Source organism: Schistocerca serialis, chromosome 7 (assembly GCF_023864345.2).
Source record: "Schistocerca serialis cubense isolate TAMUIC-IGC-003099 chromosome 7, iqSchSeri2.2, whole genome shotgun sequence".
Classification (NCBI taxonomy): domain Eukaryota; kingdom Metazoa; phylum Arthropoda; class Insecta; order Orthoptera; family Acrididae; genus Schistocerca; species Schistocerca serialis.
Window position 1 is genome coordinate 340842748 of NC_064644.1, and position 16030 is coordinate 340858777.

A 16030-nucleotide genomic window follows, 5' to 3' on the forward strand; every position below is an offset into this window, starting at 1 on the left:
GCATTTCCTTATTCACTGCTGCCTTGCTCCAACCCTCCCTCCTCCAACTTTTCTCCCTTTCCACAGTCCCCAAGGCCGCTGAAAAAAAAAGAGCAAACAAGGAGAGTCAGCTCCATCTGACCCCTGCTGGGCACACGACTCGCCCGCGCCACTCTTCATGCAGGATGGAACGGCGACGCCGCAAATGAAAGACTGGCAGCGACCACAGAGGGTGGCGTCGGCGTCGGCGTCGGCGCCGCCGCCTCTAACGACGCTTTTCATTGTCAGCAGCGCCGCGACGCCTCCTTGTCGCCGCCCCTCTAATTGACGTCACAGGGCGTTTGCAAGACGAGTGCCGGCGCCGCTGCGGCTGACATCCGCGCACCCGCTCTGTTCTCCACTCGTACCTTCCCTCCTTCGGCCCCACTTCTTTTCAGCCGCGCCGGAGCGGCGCGCGACTAAAGCTTAAAATTAACGCAGACGCTTAGATCTGTCCGCAGCCACCGCTGATTTCAAGTTCGGAGCTACGGAAGCGTGATTCTTTTGTTGCGTATTTTCGCGGTTCGACGCCCTTGCTTAGAAAAGCGGTAAAATCTCGGTAAAGGCGGGATTTTACATGAGACCTAGGTTGCGTGTTAACGTGCACTCTCTCGTAGTTAGTTTCAGACACTAATCGAAGCTGAGAGCTATTCCTGCGTCGGTACCATGACAGTGAATAGTGACTCTGCGTCTGGTGTAGTGTGCAAGGCAATGCATCAACCTCTTTTAAGTGAAAAAGACACTTGTACTACGAATGAGAGATGAGATAGACTAATCGACTTCTGCAATACATTTCAGCTAGTGATAGCGATAACTCTTTTCAAGAATCACAATAGGGGGAGGAGTTGCACTTGGAAAAGGCCAGAAGACACGGGAAGATTTCAGTTAGATTACACCATGGTCTGGTGGAGACACAGAAATCATATAATAGATTGTAAGACGAATCCACGAGTAGATATAGACTCACATAAGAATTTAGTAGTGATGAAGAGTAGGCTGATGTTTAAGATAGTAGTCAGGAAAACTTAATTGCCAAAGAAGTGAGGTACAAAAGTATTAAGGAAAGAGAATGCTATAGATACTGCGATAAAGAAAAGCTCCGAAGACAGTTAAATTGAGGAGGAATGAACGTCTCTAAAAAGTGTAATCACGGAAGCTGGAAAGAAAAACATGGAGACAAGGAAGGTAACCGCGAAGGAACTATGGGTAACACAAGTAATACTTCAGTCAATTAATGAAAGAAGGAAGTATGAAAATGTACAGGAAAAGTCAGGAATGTAGACATACCAGATTCTTAGGTGTGAAATAAATACGAACTACAGGGAAGCTAAGACAAAATGGGTGTATGAAAATGTGAAGGAATCGAAAAAGAAGTGACTAACTCAGCACAAAGAAAAATTGAAACAACCTTCGGTGAAATTAAAAGCAACGGCAGTAACATTAAGACTGCAACGTGAATTCAACTGTTAAAGGCAAAGGAGAGAGAAGTGAGGTGGAAAGAGTACGTTGAAGGCCTCTGTGAAGGAGAAGACTTGTCTAATGACATGACGGGAGAAGAAACAGGAGTCGTAATAGAAGAGGTAGGGTATCCAGTGTTAGAATCACTAATTAAATGAGCTTTGGAAGACTCAAATTCGAAAAAGCCGGAAGGGATAGATAACAAACCATCAGAATTTCTAAATTTATTCGGGGAAGTGCCCACAAAGTGACTATTCACGATGGTGTGTAGAATGTTTGAGTCTGGCGTTATACCATCTGAATTTTGGAAAAACTTCATTTACACAATTCCGAAGATTCAAGAGCCGACAAGAACGAGAATTATCATGCAGTAAGCTTAACAGCTCATGCATCCAAGTGGTTGACAAGAATAGTACACACAAGAATTGAAAAGAAAACTGAGGATGTGCACGATGAGGATCAGTTTGTCTTTCGGAGAAAAAAGGCACCGGAGAGGCAAATTGCTAATTGAAGCAAGACTAATGAAAAATGAAGACACGTTCATAGGATTTTTCGTCCTGGAAAATGCGTTCGACGGTGTAAAATGATGCAAGGTGTTCGGAATTCTGTGAAATATACGAGTGAGCTATAGGGAAAGAGTGCAAAATGCACTATATACAAGAACCAAGTGGGAAAAATGTAATGGGAGTCGAAGAACGAAGCCCTCAGATTAAAAACAAGTGTAACGCAGAAGTGTAGTCTTTTGAAGCTACTGTTCAATCTATATATCGAAGAAGCAATGACGGAAATAAAATAAAGTTTCAGGAGTGGAATTAAAATTCAAGGTGAAAGGATATCAGTGATCAGATTCCCTGATGACATTGCTATCCTCAGTGAAAGATTATCTACTGAAAGGAATGAATAGTGTAATGAGTACAGAATATGTATTGAGAGTAAACCGAAGAAAAACGAAAGTAGCGAGAGGTAGCGAAAATGAGAACAACGAGAAACTTAACAGGTGAAGTTAAGGAATTGTGCTACCTATGCAGCAAAATAACCCATGGCGGATGGAGCATGGATGAAAAAAAAAAAAAAAAAAAAGAAAAAAAAACAGACTTGCCCTAGCAGAAAGGGCGTTCCTGGTCAATAGAAGTCTACTAGTATCAAACATAGGCCTTACTTTGAGGAAGAAATAACTGAGAATACATGTTTGTAGCACAGCATTGTATGATAGTGAATCATGGACTGTGGTAAAACCAGAAAAGAGGAGAATCAAAGCATTTGGGTGTGGTGTTATAGAAGAATGTTGAAAATTAGATGCAATGATAGGGTAAGGAATGTAAGGAATGAGGAGGTTCTCCGGACAATCGGCGAGGAAAGAGATACGTGGAAAACACTGAGAAGAAGAAGAGACAAGATGGTAGGACATCTATTAAGATCTTAGAGAATAACTCCCATGGTGGTAGAGGGAGCCATAGGGAGTAAAAACTGTAGAGAAAGACAGAGATTTAAATACATCCAGCAAATAATTGAGGACGTAGGTTGCAAGCGCTACTCTGCGATGAAGAGGTTGGCACAGGAGAGGAATTCGTGACGGGCCACATCAAACCAGTCAGATGACTGACGACTCAAGAAAAGAAAAGACAGATATATATTGTCGGTGGCTCTGAGAAACAGCTAAAATCATTAAAACTGAATAAAGCCTCAGAGCTCGCTGGTTGCACAGGCAATTTACGGCTATCTCTTTTAACTATAACACTATCAAATAGTGAAAATGTAACTGGGATAAAGCAAATGTTTGGCAACTATATCGATATATAGAATTAGCTCTCGTTCCTAAATTAAAAGTGGATGCACATAATTACAATTATATTTTATTATTATCCACTGTCAATCCCTTCCCGTATAGACTTCTAAATCCCGCCGATGGTAGACAGAGCGACGAATTTTCAGGCAAGAATAACTGTGTGTAATTTGTCGCTATTTTTGGCACGGGCTCATAGCAACAAGGGCAAGGGGAAGAAGTAGGAAGGAGGGGAGCTTGTTTCATTCAAGCGTAGTTTCAGTCTGTTACAAACCGTATTCTGTTTGTGTGCTGGAAGAAAGTGTTACTGAAGTGTAATTAGAGCATGTGGTCATTGAAATTCCTGTGATCTAATATGCCTCGCTAATGCGTAAACAGTGCAGACAATTTTTGCTACATTCGGGGACAGGCTATATTGAAATCGCTAAGTAATCCACTAACGATTTATATTAGGAAGGCGTACAGATTGTGCTTTGTCTGTGAAATCAGGGACTACGACCAGTATGTTGAACGTCTTGTGTCTTGAGCCTTCATTCGTGGCTGATTTGTGAAAGAGCTTCCATAGGCTTTGCTATACCCATGGTGTGGCGAGAACATCAAACCACGTGAATGATTGTTAACTTTGTATGATACCTCTATTAACACATAGTAATTCCAAGAAGAAAAAGTCATCGTTGAGATATCCCAACATAACGTCAGCCATGAGTCCAGCGCCTCATGGTGACGGGCTGCCTGTCCCTCCTGACTGTGATAGTGATGAAGGCAGTTCTGAAACTAGTGCTGCACCATCACCTTTAAAACACAATTCTTCGAAAGATCCTGATTTTGTGTGTAATGATGAGCGTACAGAGATTCACAAAATAGCATTGTGTGAACTTACTAACGTAGTGTGACATCTGGATTTGCCTAAAGTTAGAGATGAACTTTTCATGTCACAATGGAATTGCCTTGACAAGAAGGTAATGTCACTGTGTTCCGTAACCGCCATATGCCAACCTTTACATTTTTCGGAAGTAAAACGAGCTTGGTATTTTGAACTGATATACAGGGCTAATGACAGCTATGAGCATTGACCACTAAAGTGATCATTGGAGGTTGTTCATCGACTCCTCCAAACTAAGTCTCCAGCGTGTGCTACTGAATAATGGCACCGTGTTACCAGCGATTCCGATTGGATGTGTACCTTACATTAAACAAACATGTAATACAAGAAATAGTTGCTTTTATGAATGAACTATGACATTTTTAAATGTCAAATTTTTGGGGAGCTGAAAGTCAAAGGCTTCCTGTGCCTCCTGGGTAGCTGCCCCACACTATTTCATTATAAAAAAGAAATACTGACTCAAGCGTCAGTCATTTGAACCAGTATCTCTCAATATTCTGCACGAATCATTTGTCAAATCCAGGAACAATATTCTCCCCGCTTTTCATATAAAACTGAGCCTAATGAAAAACTTCGTCAAGGCCACGAACAAAACGGGTTATACTGTCAAGAAATTTCCATGTCTTAGTGAGTCCAAAATATACGAGGGGATTTTCGTGGGTCCACATACACACAAACTGCACAAAGACGAGTGTATCAACATCATCCTGACAGGTGATGAAAGGTTAGCTTGGGATGACTTTGTTCAAGTCTCAACAAACTTTTTAGGAAATAAGGGGGCGGAAAACAATAATGATCTTGTGGTGAATCTTCTGCACTGCTGCAGTAGACTAGGATGCAACATATCTTTAACGTTATATTTACTAGATGTCTTTCGTGAGAACTGGGGTGCACGGAGCACGGAGGACGCCTCCACCAGCTAATCTCGGACGTGGAAATGTGCTACAGTGAGAAGTGGAGAGTATCGTTGTTAGTCGATTACTGCTGAACAATAATCAGCAGAAAACTACAACGCTAGGCAAAGCGGCTACGTGTTCAGTAACCTTCCTTCGAGGGACAGCACCGAGCTAAATACATTCATAAACTTATTTAGGTAATAACGTACAGTTATGATAATTTCAAAACGAGAGTTAATTATGCATCTTCTTTATCATCATATTCTAAAACATAAGATCACCTGTTTTCAAGTCAATTACAGAGAAAATCTAAAATATCGTTGGCTATTGTAATCTATCGTAGATACCTCGAACAAAGACCATGCTCAGCAGTTGGAAGAATGCAAAAGCCACGCCTGCCTACATGAAAAACAGAAGAAGACATCCATAACACTTTCGTCGATTATCCCTGACACCCATCTGTTTCAGAAACTTACAACATATTCTGAGCTCAAATCTAATTACGTATTTCGTGAAGAACGATATTCTCTATGCCAACCAGTACGCATTTCGCATTTGACTCTATACCACACCAACTCTTATTATCAAAAGTACGATCATACGGAGTGTCAGGCGAAATTTGTGACAAGACTGAGGCTTTCTTGGTAGGGAGGATGGAACATGCCGTTTTGGGTGGAGAGTCATTGACAGATGTAGAAGTAACTTCAGGTGTACCCCAGAGAATCGTGTTGGGTCCCTTGCTGCTCATATTGTATGTTAATGGCCTTGCGGATACTGCTGTGTTACCTCAGACTTTGAGCGTATGACGCAGTTATCTTATAGTGAAGTACAATATCGACGAAGCTGAATTGGAAACTTCCTTCAAAAGAACAGGAAAGGAAAACAGCGCACTTCATATAACCAAAAAAGATGGTCTCCTCTGACTATAATATCAGTGAGGCCCCTCCATGAACCATGGACCTTGCCGTTGGTGGGGAGGCTTGCGTGCCTCAGCGATACAAATGGCCGTACCGTAGGTGCAACCACAACGGAGGGGTATCTGTTGAGAGGCCAGACAAACATGTGGTTCCTGAAGAGGGGCAGCAGCCTTTTCAGTAGTTGCAGGGGCAACAGTCTGGATGATTGACTGATCTGGCCTTGTAACATTAACCAAAACGGCCTTGCTGTGCTGGTACTGCGAACGGCTGAAAGCAAGGGGAAACTACAGCCGTAATTTTTCCCGAGGACATGCAGCTTTACTGTATGATTAAATGATGATGGCGTCCTCTTGGGTAAAATATTCCGGAGGTAAAATAGTCCCCCATTCGGATCTCCGGGCGGGGACTACTCAAGAGGACGTCGTTATCAGGAGAAAGAAAACTGGCGTTCTACGGATCGGATCGTGGAATGTCAGATCCCTTAATCGGGCAGGTAGGTTAGAAAATTTAAAAAGGGAAATGGATAGGTTAAAGTTAGATATAGTGGGAATTAGTGAAGTTCGGTGGCAGGAGGAACACGACTTTTGGTCAGGTGAATACAGGGTTATAAATACAAAATCACATAGGGGTAATGCAGGAGTAGGTTTAATAATGAATAAAAAAATAGGAGTGCGGGTTAGCTACTACAAACAGCATAGTGAACGCATTATTGCGGCCAAGATAGACACAAAGCCCATGCCTACTACAGTAGCACAAGTTTATATGCCAACTAGCTCTGTAGATGATGAAGAAATAGAAGAAATGTATGACGAGATAAAAGAAAGTATTCAGGTAGTGAAGGGGGACGAAAATTTAATAGTCATGGGTGACTGGAATTCGTCGGTAGGAAAAGGGAGAGAAGGAAACATAGTAGGTGAATATGGATTGGGGGGAAGAAATGAAAGAGGAAGCCGCCTTGTAGAATTTTGCACAGAGCATGACTTAATCATAGCTAACTCTTGGTTCAAGAATCATAAAAGAAGGCTGTATACCTGGAAGAATCCTGGCGATACTAAAAGGTATCTGATAGATTATATAATGGTAAGACAGAGATTTAGGAACCAGGTTTTAAATTGTAAGACATTTCCAGGGGCAGATGTGGACTCTGACCACAATCTATTGGTTATGAACTGCAGATTGAAACTGAAGATATTGCAAAAAGATGGGAATTTAAGGAGATGGGACCAGGATAAACTGAAAGAACCAGAGGTTGTAGAGAGTTTCAGGGAGAGCATAAGGGAACAATTGACAGGAATGGGGGAAAGAAATACAGTAGAAGAAGAATGGGTAACTCTGAGGGATGAAGTAGTGAAGGCAGCAGACGATCAAGTAGGTAAAAAGACGAGGGCTAATAGAAATCCTTGGGTAACAGAAGAAATATTGAATTTAATTGATGAAAGGAGAATATATAAAATGCAGTAAATGAAGCAGGCAAAAAGGAAAACAAACGTCTCAAAAAGGAGATTGACAGGAAGTGCAAAATGGCTAAGCAGGGATGGCTAGAGGACAAATGTAAGGATGTAGAGGCTTGTCTCACTAGGGGTAAGATAGATACTGCCTACAGGAAAATTAAAGAGACCTTTGGAGAGAAGAGAACCACTTGTATGAATATCAAGAGCTCAGATGGCAACCCAGTTCTAAGCAAAGAAGGGAAGGCAGAAAGGTGGAAGGAAAATATAGAGGGTTTATACAAGGGCGATGTACTTGAGGACAATATTATGGAAATGGAAGATGATGTAGATGAAGACGAAATGGGAGATAAGATACTGCGTGAAGAGTTTGACAGAGCACTGGAAGACCTGAGTGGAAACAAGGCCCCGGGAGTAGACAACATTCCATTAGAACTACTGATGGCCTTGGGAGAGCCAGTCATGACACAACTCTACCATGTGGTGAGCAAGATGTATGAGACAGGCGCAATACCCTCAGACTTCAAGAAGAATATAATAATTCCAATCCCAAAGAAAGCAGGTGTTGACAGATGTGAAAATTACCGAACTATCAGTTTAATAAGTCATGGCTGCAAAATACTAACGCGAATTCTTTACAGACGAATGGAAAAACTGGTAGAAGCGGACCTCGGGGAAGATCAGTTTGGATTCCGTAGAAATGTTGGAACACGTGAGGCAATACTAACCTTACGACTTATCTTAGAAGAAAGATTAAGAAAAGGCAAACCTACGTTTCTAGCATTTGTAGACTTAGAGAAAGCTTTTGACAATGTCAATTGGAATACTCTCTTTCAAATTCTGAAGGTGGCAGGGGTAAAATACAGGGAGCGAAAGACAATTTACAGTTTGTACAGAAACCAGGTGGCAGTTATAAGAGTCGAGGGGCATGAAAGGTAAGCAGTGGTTGGGAAAGGAGTGAGACAGGGTTGTAGCCTCTCCCCGATGTTATTCAATCTGTATATTGAGCAAGCAGTAAAGGAAACAAAAGAAAAATTTGGAGTAGGTATTAAAATTCATGGAGAAGAAGTAAAAACTTTCAGGTTCGCCGATGACATTGTAATTCTGTCAGAGACAGCAAAGGACTTGGAAGAACAGTTGGACGGATTGGACAGTGTCTTGAAAGGAGGATATAAGATGAACATCAACCAAAGCTAAACGAGGATAATGGAATGTAAGCAAATTAAATCGGGTGATGCTGAAGGAACTAAATTAGGAAATGAGACACTTAAAGTAGTAATGGAGTTTTGCTATTTTGGGAGTAAAATAACTGATGATGGTCGAAGTAGAGAGGATATAAAATGTAGAGTGGCAATGGCAAGGAAATCGTTTCTGAAGAAGAGAAATTTGTTAACGTCGAGTATAGATTTAAGTGTCAGGAAGTCGTTTCTGAAAGTATTTGTATGGAGTGTAGCCATGTATGGAAGTGAAACATGAACGATAACTAGTTCGGACAAGAAGAGAATAGAAGCTTTCGAAATGTGGTGCTACAAAGGAATGCTGAAGATAGGGTGGGTAGATCACGTAACTAATGAGGAGGTATTGATTAGGATTGGGGAGAAGAGAAGTTTGTGACACAACGTGACTAGAAGAAGGATCGGTTGGTAGGACATGTTTTGAGACATCAAGGGATCATAAATTTAGCATTGGAGGGCAGCGTGGAGGGTAAAAATCGTAGAGGGAGACCAAGAGATGAATACACTAAGCAGATTCAGAAGGATGTAGGTTGCAGTAGGTACTGGGAGATGAAGAAGCTTGCACAGGATAGAGTAGCATGGAGACCTGCATCAAACCAGTCTCAGGACTGAAGACCACAACAACAACAACAACACCAGTTGTAATCAGTAATACTCATACAAATACCTGCGTGTAGAACTTAGTAGGGACATGAAATGGAAAGACCACATGGCTCGTTAGTGGGTAAAGTAGGCAGCAGATCTAGGCTTATTGGCACATTAGTAGGGAAACGCATTCAGTCTACGAAGAACCTGCGAACCTCTCATGTAACTTTCCTGAGTGTGTGTGTGTGTGTGGACCGTACCAGATAGTACTAACAGAGGGTACTGAACGGATACAGAGAAAGACAGCACGAACGATAATAGGTATGTTCGACCTGCTGAAGAATGTCATCAGAGATGTTGAGAGAATTGAACTGGCAGTCTCTTTTAGGAAGACGGAAACTATTAAAATAGAATCATGAACCCACTTTTAATGCGGACTCCTAGAATATACTACAATCCCTTACGTATTGCTCCCATACGGATGGTGAGGACAAGACTAGGTTAACTGCAGCACGCACGGGGGCGTTTAAATAATTATTCTGGTCCTATTCCATACCTGAATGAAATGGCAAAAATGCCCTAATAATTAGTATAAAGCGACGTACCCCCTGCCATCCACTTCACAGTGGCTCGCAGAGTATAGATGTAAATGTTGATAAAGGCCTTCTACAAATGTTTAGTATCGTTACGGTTGACCGTTTTATGCATCTCCATTACTCCTGCATTCGTTTTTAAATTGCTTTTGCCCACCCCACGTTTAGTCTCCAACCTAGTAGTTTCATATCTCTTGGAATCCGGCTAAGATTGTTTCTCTGAAGATTGAAAAGTACAGAAGAGGTAAAGCTGTGACAACAATTCGTGAGTAGGATTCCTCAGTCGAATAGAGAACTGCCTGAATAGGCAAAGTTCAGGGTTCGAGTTCCTGCAAAGTACATGGAGCAATACTAGTATTGAAGGTCGTAATCCTGGTGAAGGACATTTGTTGTAGTGGTCGAAATGTTGGAGTATTCTACACCATCTACATCTAAAATCTACACATACCTGTAAAATCTACACATATCTGTCAGTCCAAACACTATGTGCAGCACAATTAAGGGGTCACTTTTTCCAAACGACGTAACGGTATCCCACTTCGATGCAGCGATTTGGTTAAAATGTGCTTACCAGCTTCCCCTCACACTCGGGCTCGGCGACACTTCAAACAGCAAGGTATCGAAATAAGCGAAAAACGGGCCAGTGCTCATAAGTTCACATGAGTTGTAGGGTGGCTAAATGATGTCACATTCGCGCCAAATATCACCATAATTCTGTTGAACAACACTGTGGACGTGCTATACGATCTGAAAGTTGTCGCACTCCCTCTTCCCCAAACTTAGTCTCTTCGTTTTATGCTTCTACGGTGGAGGTGACAACCGCGACACCTATCCATGACATCACATGGTTTTCGTATGGGTGGCCAAGGAAAAAAATTCAGGCACACCGACGCTCAGTATCCACCCGAGAAGTTCTTAGGGATTGCATAAAGGACACCAATGAAAGCATTCCTTCAGTTGGGGCGTTGATTGCCAGATATTTTGCAGTCGAAAACGACGGTTCTCAATGCAGTGAGCAACAGGATGACGTAGCTGACAGCCTCTGACACTGTTCACATCCTCTCCCCCTCCCGCACGATTCAACCTTTATCTTTGGATTTGTGGGCCTGCAACTCCAATGAAAGTGATCTCATCCCTTTGGAATGTAACGCTACAGCAATGTTTGCTCTGATCCACAGATTGAAACCACTAGAGACCGTTCAAAACCATCCTACGTAATTTGGACGTGATCAGAATCAGCAATGCCGGCCGGAGTGGCCGAGCGGTTCTAGGCGCTACAGTCTGAAACCACGCGACCGCTACGGTCGCAGAGTCGAATCCTGCCTCGGGCATGGATGTGTGTGATGTCCTTAGGTTAGTTAGGTTTAAGTAGTTTTAAGTTCTAGGGGACTGACGACCTCAGAAGTTAAGTCCCATAGGGCTCAGAGCCATTTGAACCATCAGAATCAGCAAAGGATTTTACGCTTTTTCAGCCTTCCTGTTCCACGCACGCCTGTGGCGTGATAGCGCAGTGGTGCAACATTGACACGTGCATGAATTAAAGTGCAAAGAGTCGCTCGAAGACCCCCCTCCTCTCCACCTTCGGTGCCACCCGTGCTTCTTTTTAGATAACTTTAAAAACGTACCTATACACAGACAGCCAGTCACTGATTACTAGGCGGTGGTGTGATCAGAAGACGCTATTTCAGCGACATAGCGCCACTCAGCTCAGCCTGTCTCTCCAGCGCTTAGTAGAGCTACATTTTTTAAGTGCTTAAAAAAGTGTGTAGATGGTACGAAGGGTGGCGTCCAGCAGGAAGGGTCTGAAAGGGACCCTTTTCTGTTTTATTCACGCATGAGTCAATCTCACTTACCCCTACTCCTGCCGTGATCACGCCTCAGGAGGGCTTAAAATCGTAAACATCCCAAAAGTGCCTCGGATAACTTTGAAATTAGGTCGAATGGTTTTCAACGGTCGCTAGTGGCTCCAAACTACATACCAAAGCAAAAAGTGCGGTCGTGCTACATTTCAAAGGCATCCGCTACATCTTTCAGAGGAGTTTTTCTTTGGAAATTTGTGGTAAGGTCTTGTGAGACCAAACTGGTTACGTCATCGGTCCCTAAGCTTACACACTACTTAATCTAACTTAAACTAACTTACGCTAAGGACAACACACACACCCATGCCCGAACGAGGATTCGTACCTCCATCGTGGGGAGCCGCGCGAACCAATACAAGGTGCCTCGGACCGGGTCGGCTACCCCGCGCGGCTCAGTGGGGTTTCAGGCCCACGATGTTCTTAGAGCCAGCCTGTATTGTCCGAGGGGTACAGCAGTGTCAAAGGTTGCCAGGAACCATATACTGTTGGTCATCACACAGCGAACTGTCGTTTTCGACAGCAAAATATGTGGTTATCAACTTCTCAATCGACGTGGTAGCTTCACTGATGCCCATTATGTCAACACCTGAGAAAATTACGCTGATCGTCGGTGTGTCTGAAATGTTTTTTTTGGGCCACCCGTGAGAAAACCACTTGATTTCAACGCTGGGTTTGCCGTTCCGATCTCCACCGCAGAGGCGTAAAAGCAATTGGCGAATTTTGGGTAAGACGAGCGTGGTGGTCCGCAGTTCGTGGTCTAGTTGCTAGCGTTGCTACCTCTGGATCGCAGGGGGCTGGGTTAGATTCCCGGCCGGGTTGGGGATTTCCTCTGCCTGGGAACTGGGTGTTTGTGTTGGCCTCATCATTACATCATCATTCGTGAAAGTAGCTACATTTTTCTGTGTACAAATTGGGAATTTGTACGGGCGCTTATGACAGCGCAGTTGAACGCAACACAAACCAATCATCATCATCATAACATCATCATCACGAGCGTGGTGGCCTTCCCATCGCATGACACTTACACGATGGCATTGGGGAGACGTGTGCTTATATTTGGTGTCAAGGTGACATCATTAACCTCCCTTACACCTAACATGAACTTCTGAGCTCTGGTCTTATATTTGCAAGTGTCGACACCTTGCCGTTTAAAGAGTCTCCGACCCCAGGATGAAGTCGCAGGGCGCCAAGCTTTTGCACCATACAAACGAAGGATGTAATCACCTTTGAGCCATATTTCAAAACTCCGTGTCGCTATCGAAGATAATTATGTGGTACCAAAAAGTGCCCTTCTGTCGTGTTGTGTGTTGTGCAGTGCAAATTCGAAACTGGATTAATTAAAAAAAATACAGATAAGTTAAGATAGGTTTTCAACGCTTCTGGTGTTCTACGTACTAGAGTACAACGCAAAAACTTTCATACACTGATGTGAAAATGTCAGAAAAGGCCTTCTCTGGAATGTCATTCCATTTTTATGTAACGTGTCGGTTATGTCACGAAAGCATGACTCTTCACCTGAATTTCTGTACTTTGTCGTTTTTTTTATAGGTCAATTCTGTTAAATAAAGTGTAATCACTTCTGACGATTCGTTTCAGAAAATAACTTTCTTTGTTTTGAATTTCAATCAAGTTGTGGTTGAAGTCCACATGTTCTTCTTTGGGAGTCGTGGTGTGAGGGACAAATTTTCCACACGATTTTCTCTTCTTCGGAACTTTCTGGAGAACGTCTTGACTACTTGATTTAGAGATTTAGCTCCACTGTAATTTGTGACGCGACGAGGTTGACATACTTCGGCATATATCCATGGTTGTCACTGCGTGCTCGCAACTCACTGGTCGAATGCATATTTTTGCTGATGTTAACTAAAGCTGCCACCGCAGTTACTGCGCTAACGTGGCTTTCACGCCAAGAGTAACAAGTGTCTCGGGACGTTTTGGACGAATGGAGTATTCTCCAAAGGTTTGTGTACACTGGTTGCCGAAGGACACATTGTATCAGCATTACTGATTTTCATTCGTATTCAGTTTGTGTATCTAATAAGGGAAAAGTGACCATATACTACTATCAGCGGTATAAGCTTATTCTCATAATCCCTATGCGAGAGACAGGTATATGTTGGTGGCAACAAAATGGCTGCACAGTCTTCTTACAATAAAGTTTCTCTACATTTGCGCAACAGGGTTTGAGTATTGTATCAACGTTTCCGATTTACTTTGCCCGGGCATACCAGTTACCCTTTTGCTGGGCTAAACCGACCTATTATAACTATAGTCGTGTCTTGCTGAATTTTTTTCGAAGTATGTTGCCATCGCTACTTGGTACGGACTCCAAACAATGGAACAATAGTCTAGAGGTGGTCGCACTTCTATGGGTTCCTTTAAAGACTTACTGTATTTTTTCAGAACCCTTAAAAAAAAACTTCATTCTAGCAGTCGCCTCCTGTAACACTGATTTTGCGTTATTGTCTCATTTCTCAGTAATACTCTCAAATACTTTTACTGTCTGACGCTCCTTAGATGTTTGCTAGTGATCTAATCTATTCTTTACTAATAATTGTGTAACCATATATTTTACCCCTCTCTTTTGTTATTATAGGCATTACCTTCGTCATGTAATAAGTAATAATTGAATGTAAGAGAGCATGTGCGCAGCACTGGAGATTTCGTTCTTCCACGGTTGAGCTGAGTCGTTGAGCTAGGACGATGTTCCTAAAGACACCGTAGCAAGTGCGAACTTTGCAGCCCTCCAGCAAGGTCAGTTGAGGTGTAACACGAGAGATGTCATTTGCCTCTACCGTTTATCTATGGGTACAAGTCTGCTGAGAAAACTGTAATGAAATCCACACGCATTATAACAATTAATTTAGGTATCTACGTATGTTCATTATCTCCTCCTAAACCACTGGACTGATTTCAACCAAACTTGATACATATACCACTTACAATACAGAAGTCATCGCTGCTGGGGTAAAAGCCATCTACCAATTAAAGGGGCGAGAGTGAAAAAGCAGTGTAAGGCATGACTCGCGGATGGCCATAGTTTTCTCATCTAATATGTGACGATGAGAGCGCTTACTGACTTGGAATAATTTTTACACATAATTTCAAACCTTTACGAATCTTTTTACTACTGACAACTCACACAACATGATTAAGGAAAGAAGTTTATCGCTTACTACCATTTCGCTGTTCGTGTAGGAAAACTGCCGCCTGAAGAATAACATTTTGATTTATTACTTCTGCACTACTAACTGTATTCGCGACACGCATTTTAGATGGTAAAAGTATCAGCAAAATTATACCATTGTACGACACATAGTGCAGCAGATATGAAGTCATAAAGACTGAGATGCACGAAAAACTGCCGCATCATTCATTAAGTTTCAATTTTTTACTTATTTACTACTAAATCTGCACGCAACACGTTTCGCAGACATATGTTGTTGAATGAACTTACGAAAATATATCATTGTTAGACTTTTATTTCAGGATATATGGTGGAGATATGACGTCATTAACACTGGAGATCAGTCAAAAAATGCCGCTTCATGCGTGACGTTTTAATTTATTATTTATTTACCACTAAGTCTATTCAGAACATATTTCGCAGATAGCAGATACAAATACCACTGGATGTGTGCTCAAAGCTATACTGTTTAATTGTACGACGCATACTTAAAGAGATACGACCTCTTGAACATTAAGCTCCGTAAGAATGAAACTGCAGGACGACATCCAAAAGGGATACCGATAAAATGTGTAGGAACAAGCACGTGTGAAAGATGTTAAATATATGTGAAATGTATTTGACATGCGCATTCACGAGGAAATCGGTCTATAAAAAGCTCTCGCTTAACCTCTAGAACGTTTGCAACCAAATTTGGTACACAAACTATTTACGACCTGAAAAGAAATACTGTGGGGGTAAGAACCACCAGCATCGTATTGGGGTGATCGCGATAACGGGGAGAGAGAGGGGCGGGTGGAGGAGTCGGACAGACTGTGAGGCTGAAGGAGTTGATGGCCACAGATAACAATGAAGAGAGAGTGGGAGGATGAAATGGACAGAGAGAGGTGAGAAGAGGAGATGGAGAGAGAAGAAAATATGGAGTAGATGGACATAGGAGGGGGGGGGGGGGAAGTGGGACAGGCAACAAGACAGGGTAGGAGCTGATGAACATAAAGAGAGAAAATGAAAAAGAGAAATGGGAAACGAGGAGATGAGTTGGAGAAGGGGGGAAGAGGAAATGAGCCGTGAGGGTGGAGGAGGAGATTAATGGAAGGTTGTGAAGGATTAGATGGACAAAGTGGAGCATACTGGAATAATTACATGCCTAGGCAACGCTGGATATTGA

The 16030-nt window shown here is 42.5% G+C and overlaps 1 protein-coding gene across 1 annotated transcript in view; it reads left to right on the forward strand.

Moving 5' to 3' along the window:
* The first annotated feature begins 684 nt into the window (after positions 1-684).
* LOC126413072 (translation initiation factor IF-2-like) overlaps positions 685-16030 on the forward strand; it is a 29204-nt gene continuing 13858 nt past the window's right edge. The window contains exon 1 of the mRNA XM_050082968.1: positions 685-763. Within this exon, the coding sequence (XP_049938925.1) occupies positions 685-763 (79 nt within the window). The remainder of the gene's footprint in view (positions 764-16030) is intronic.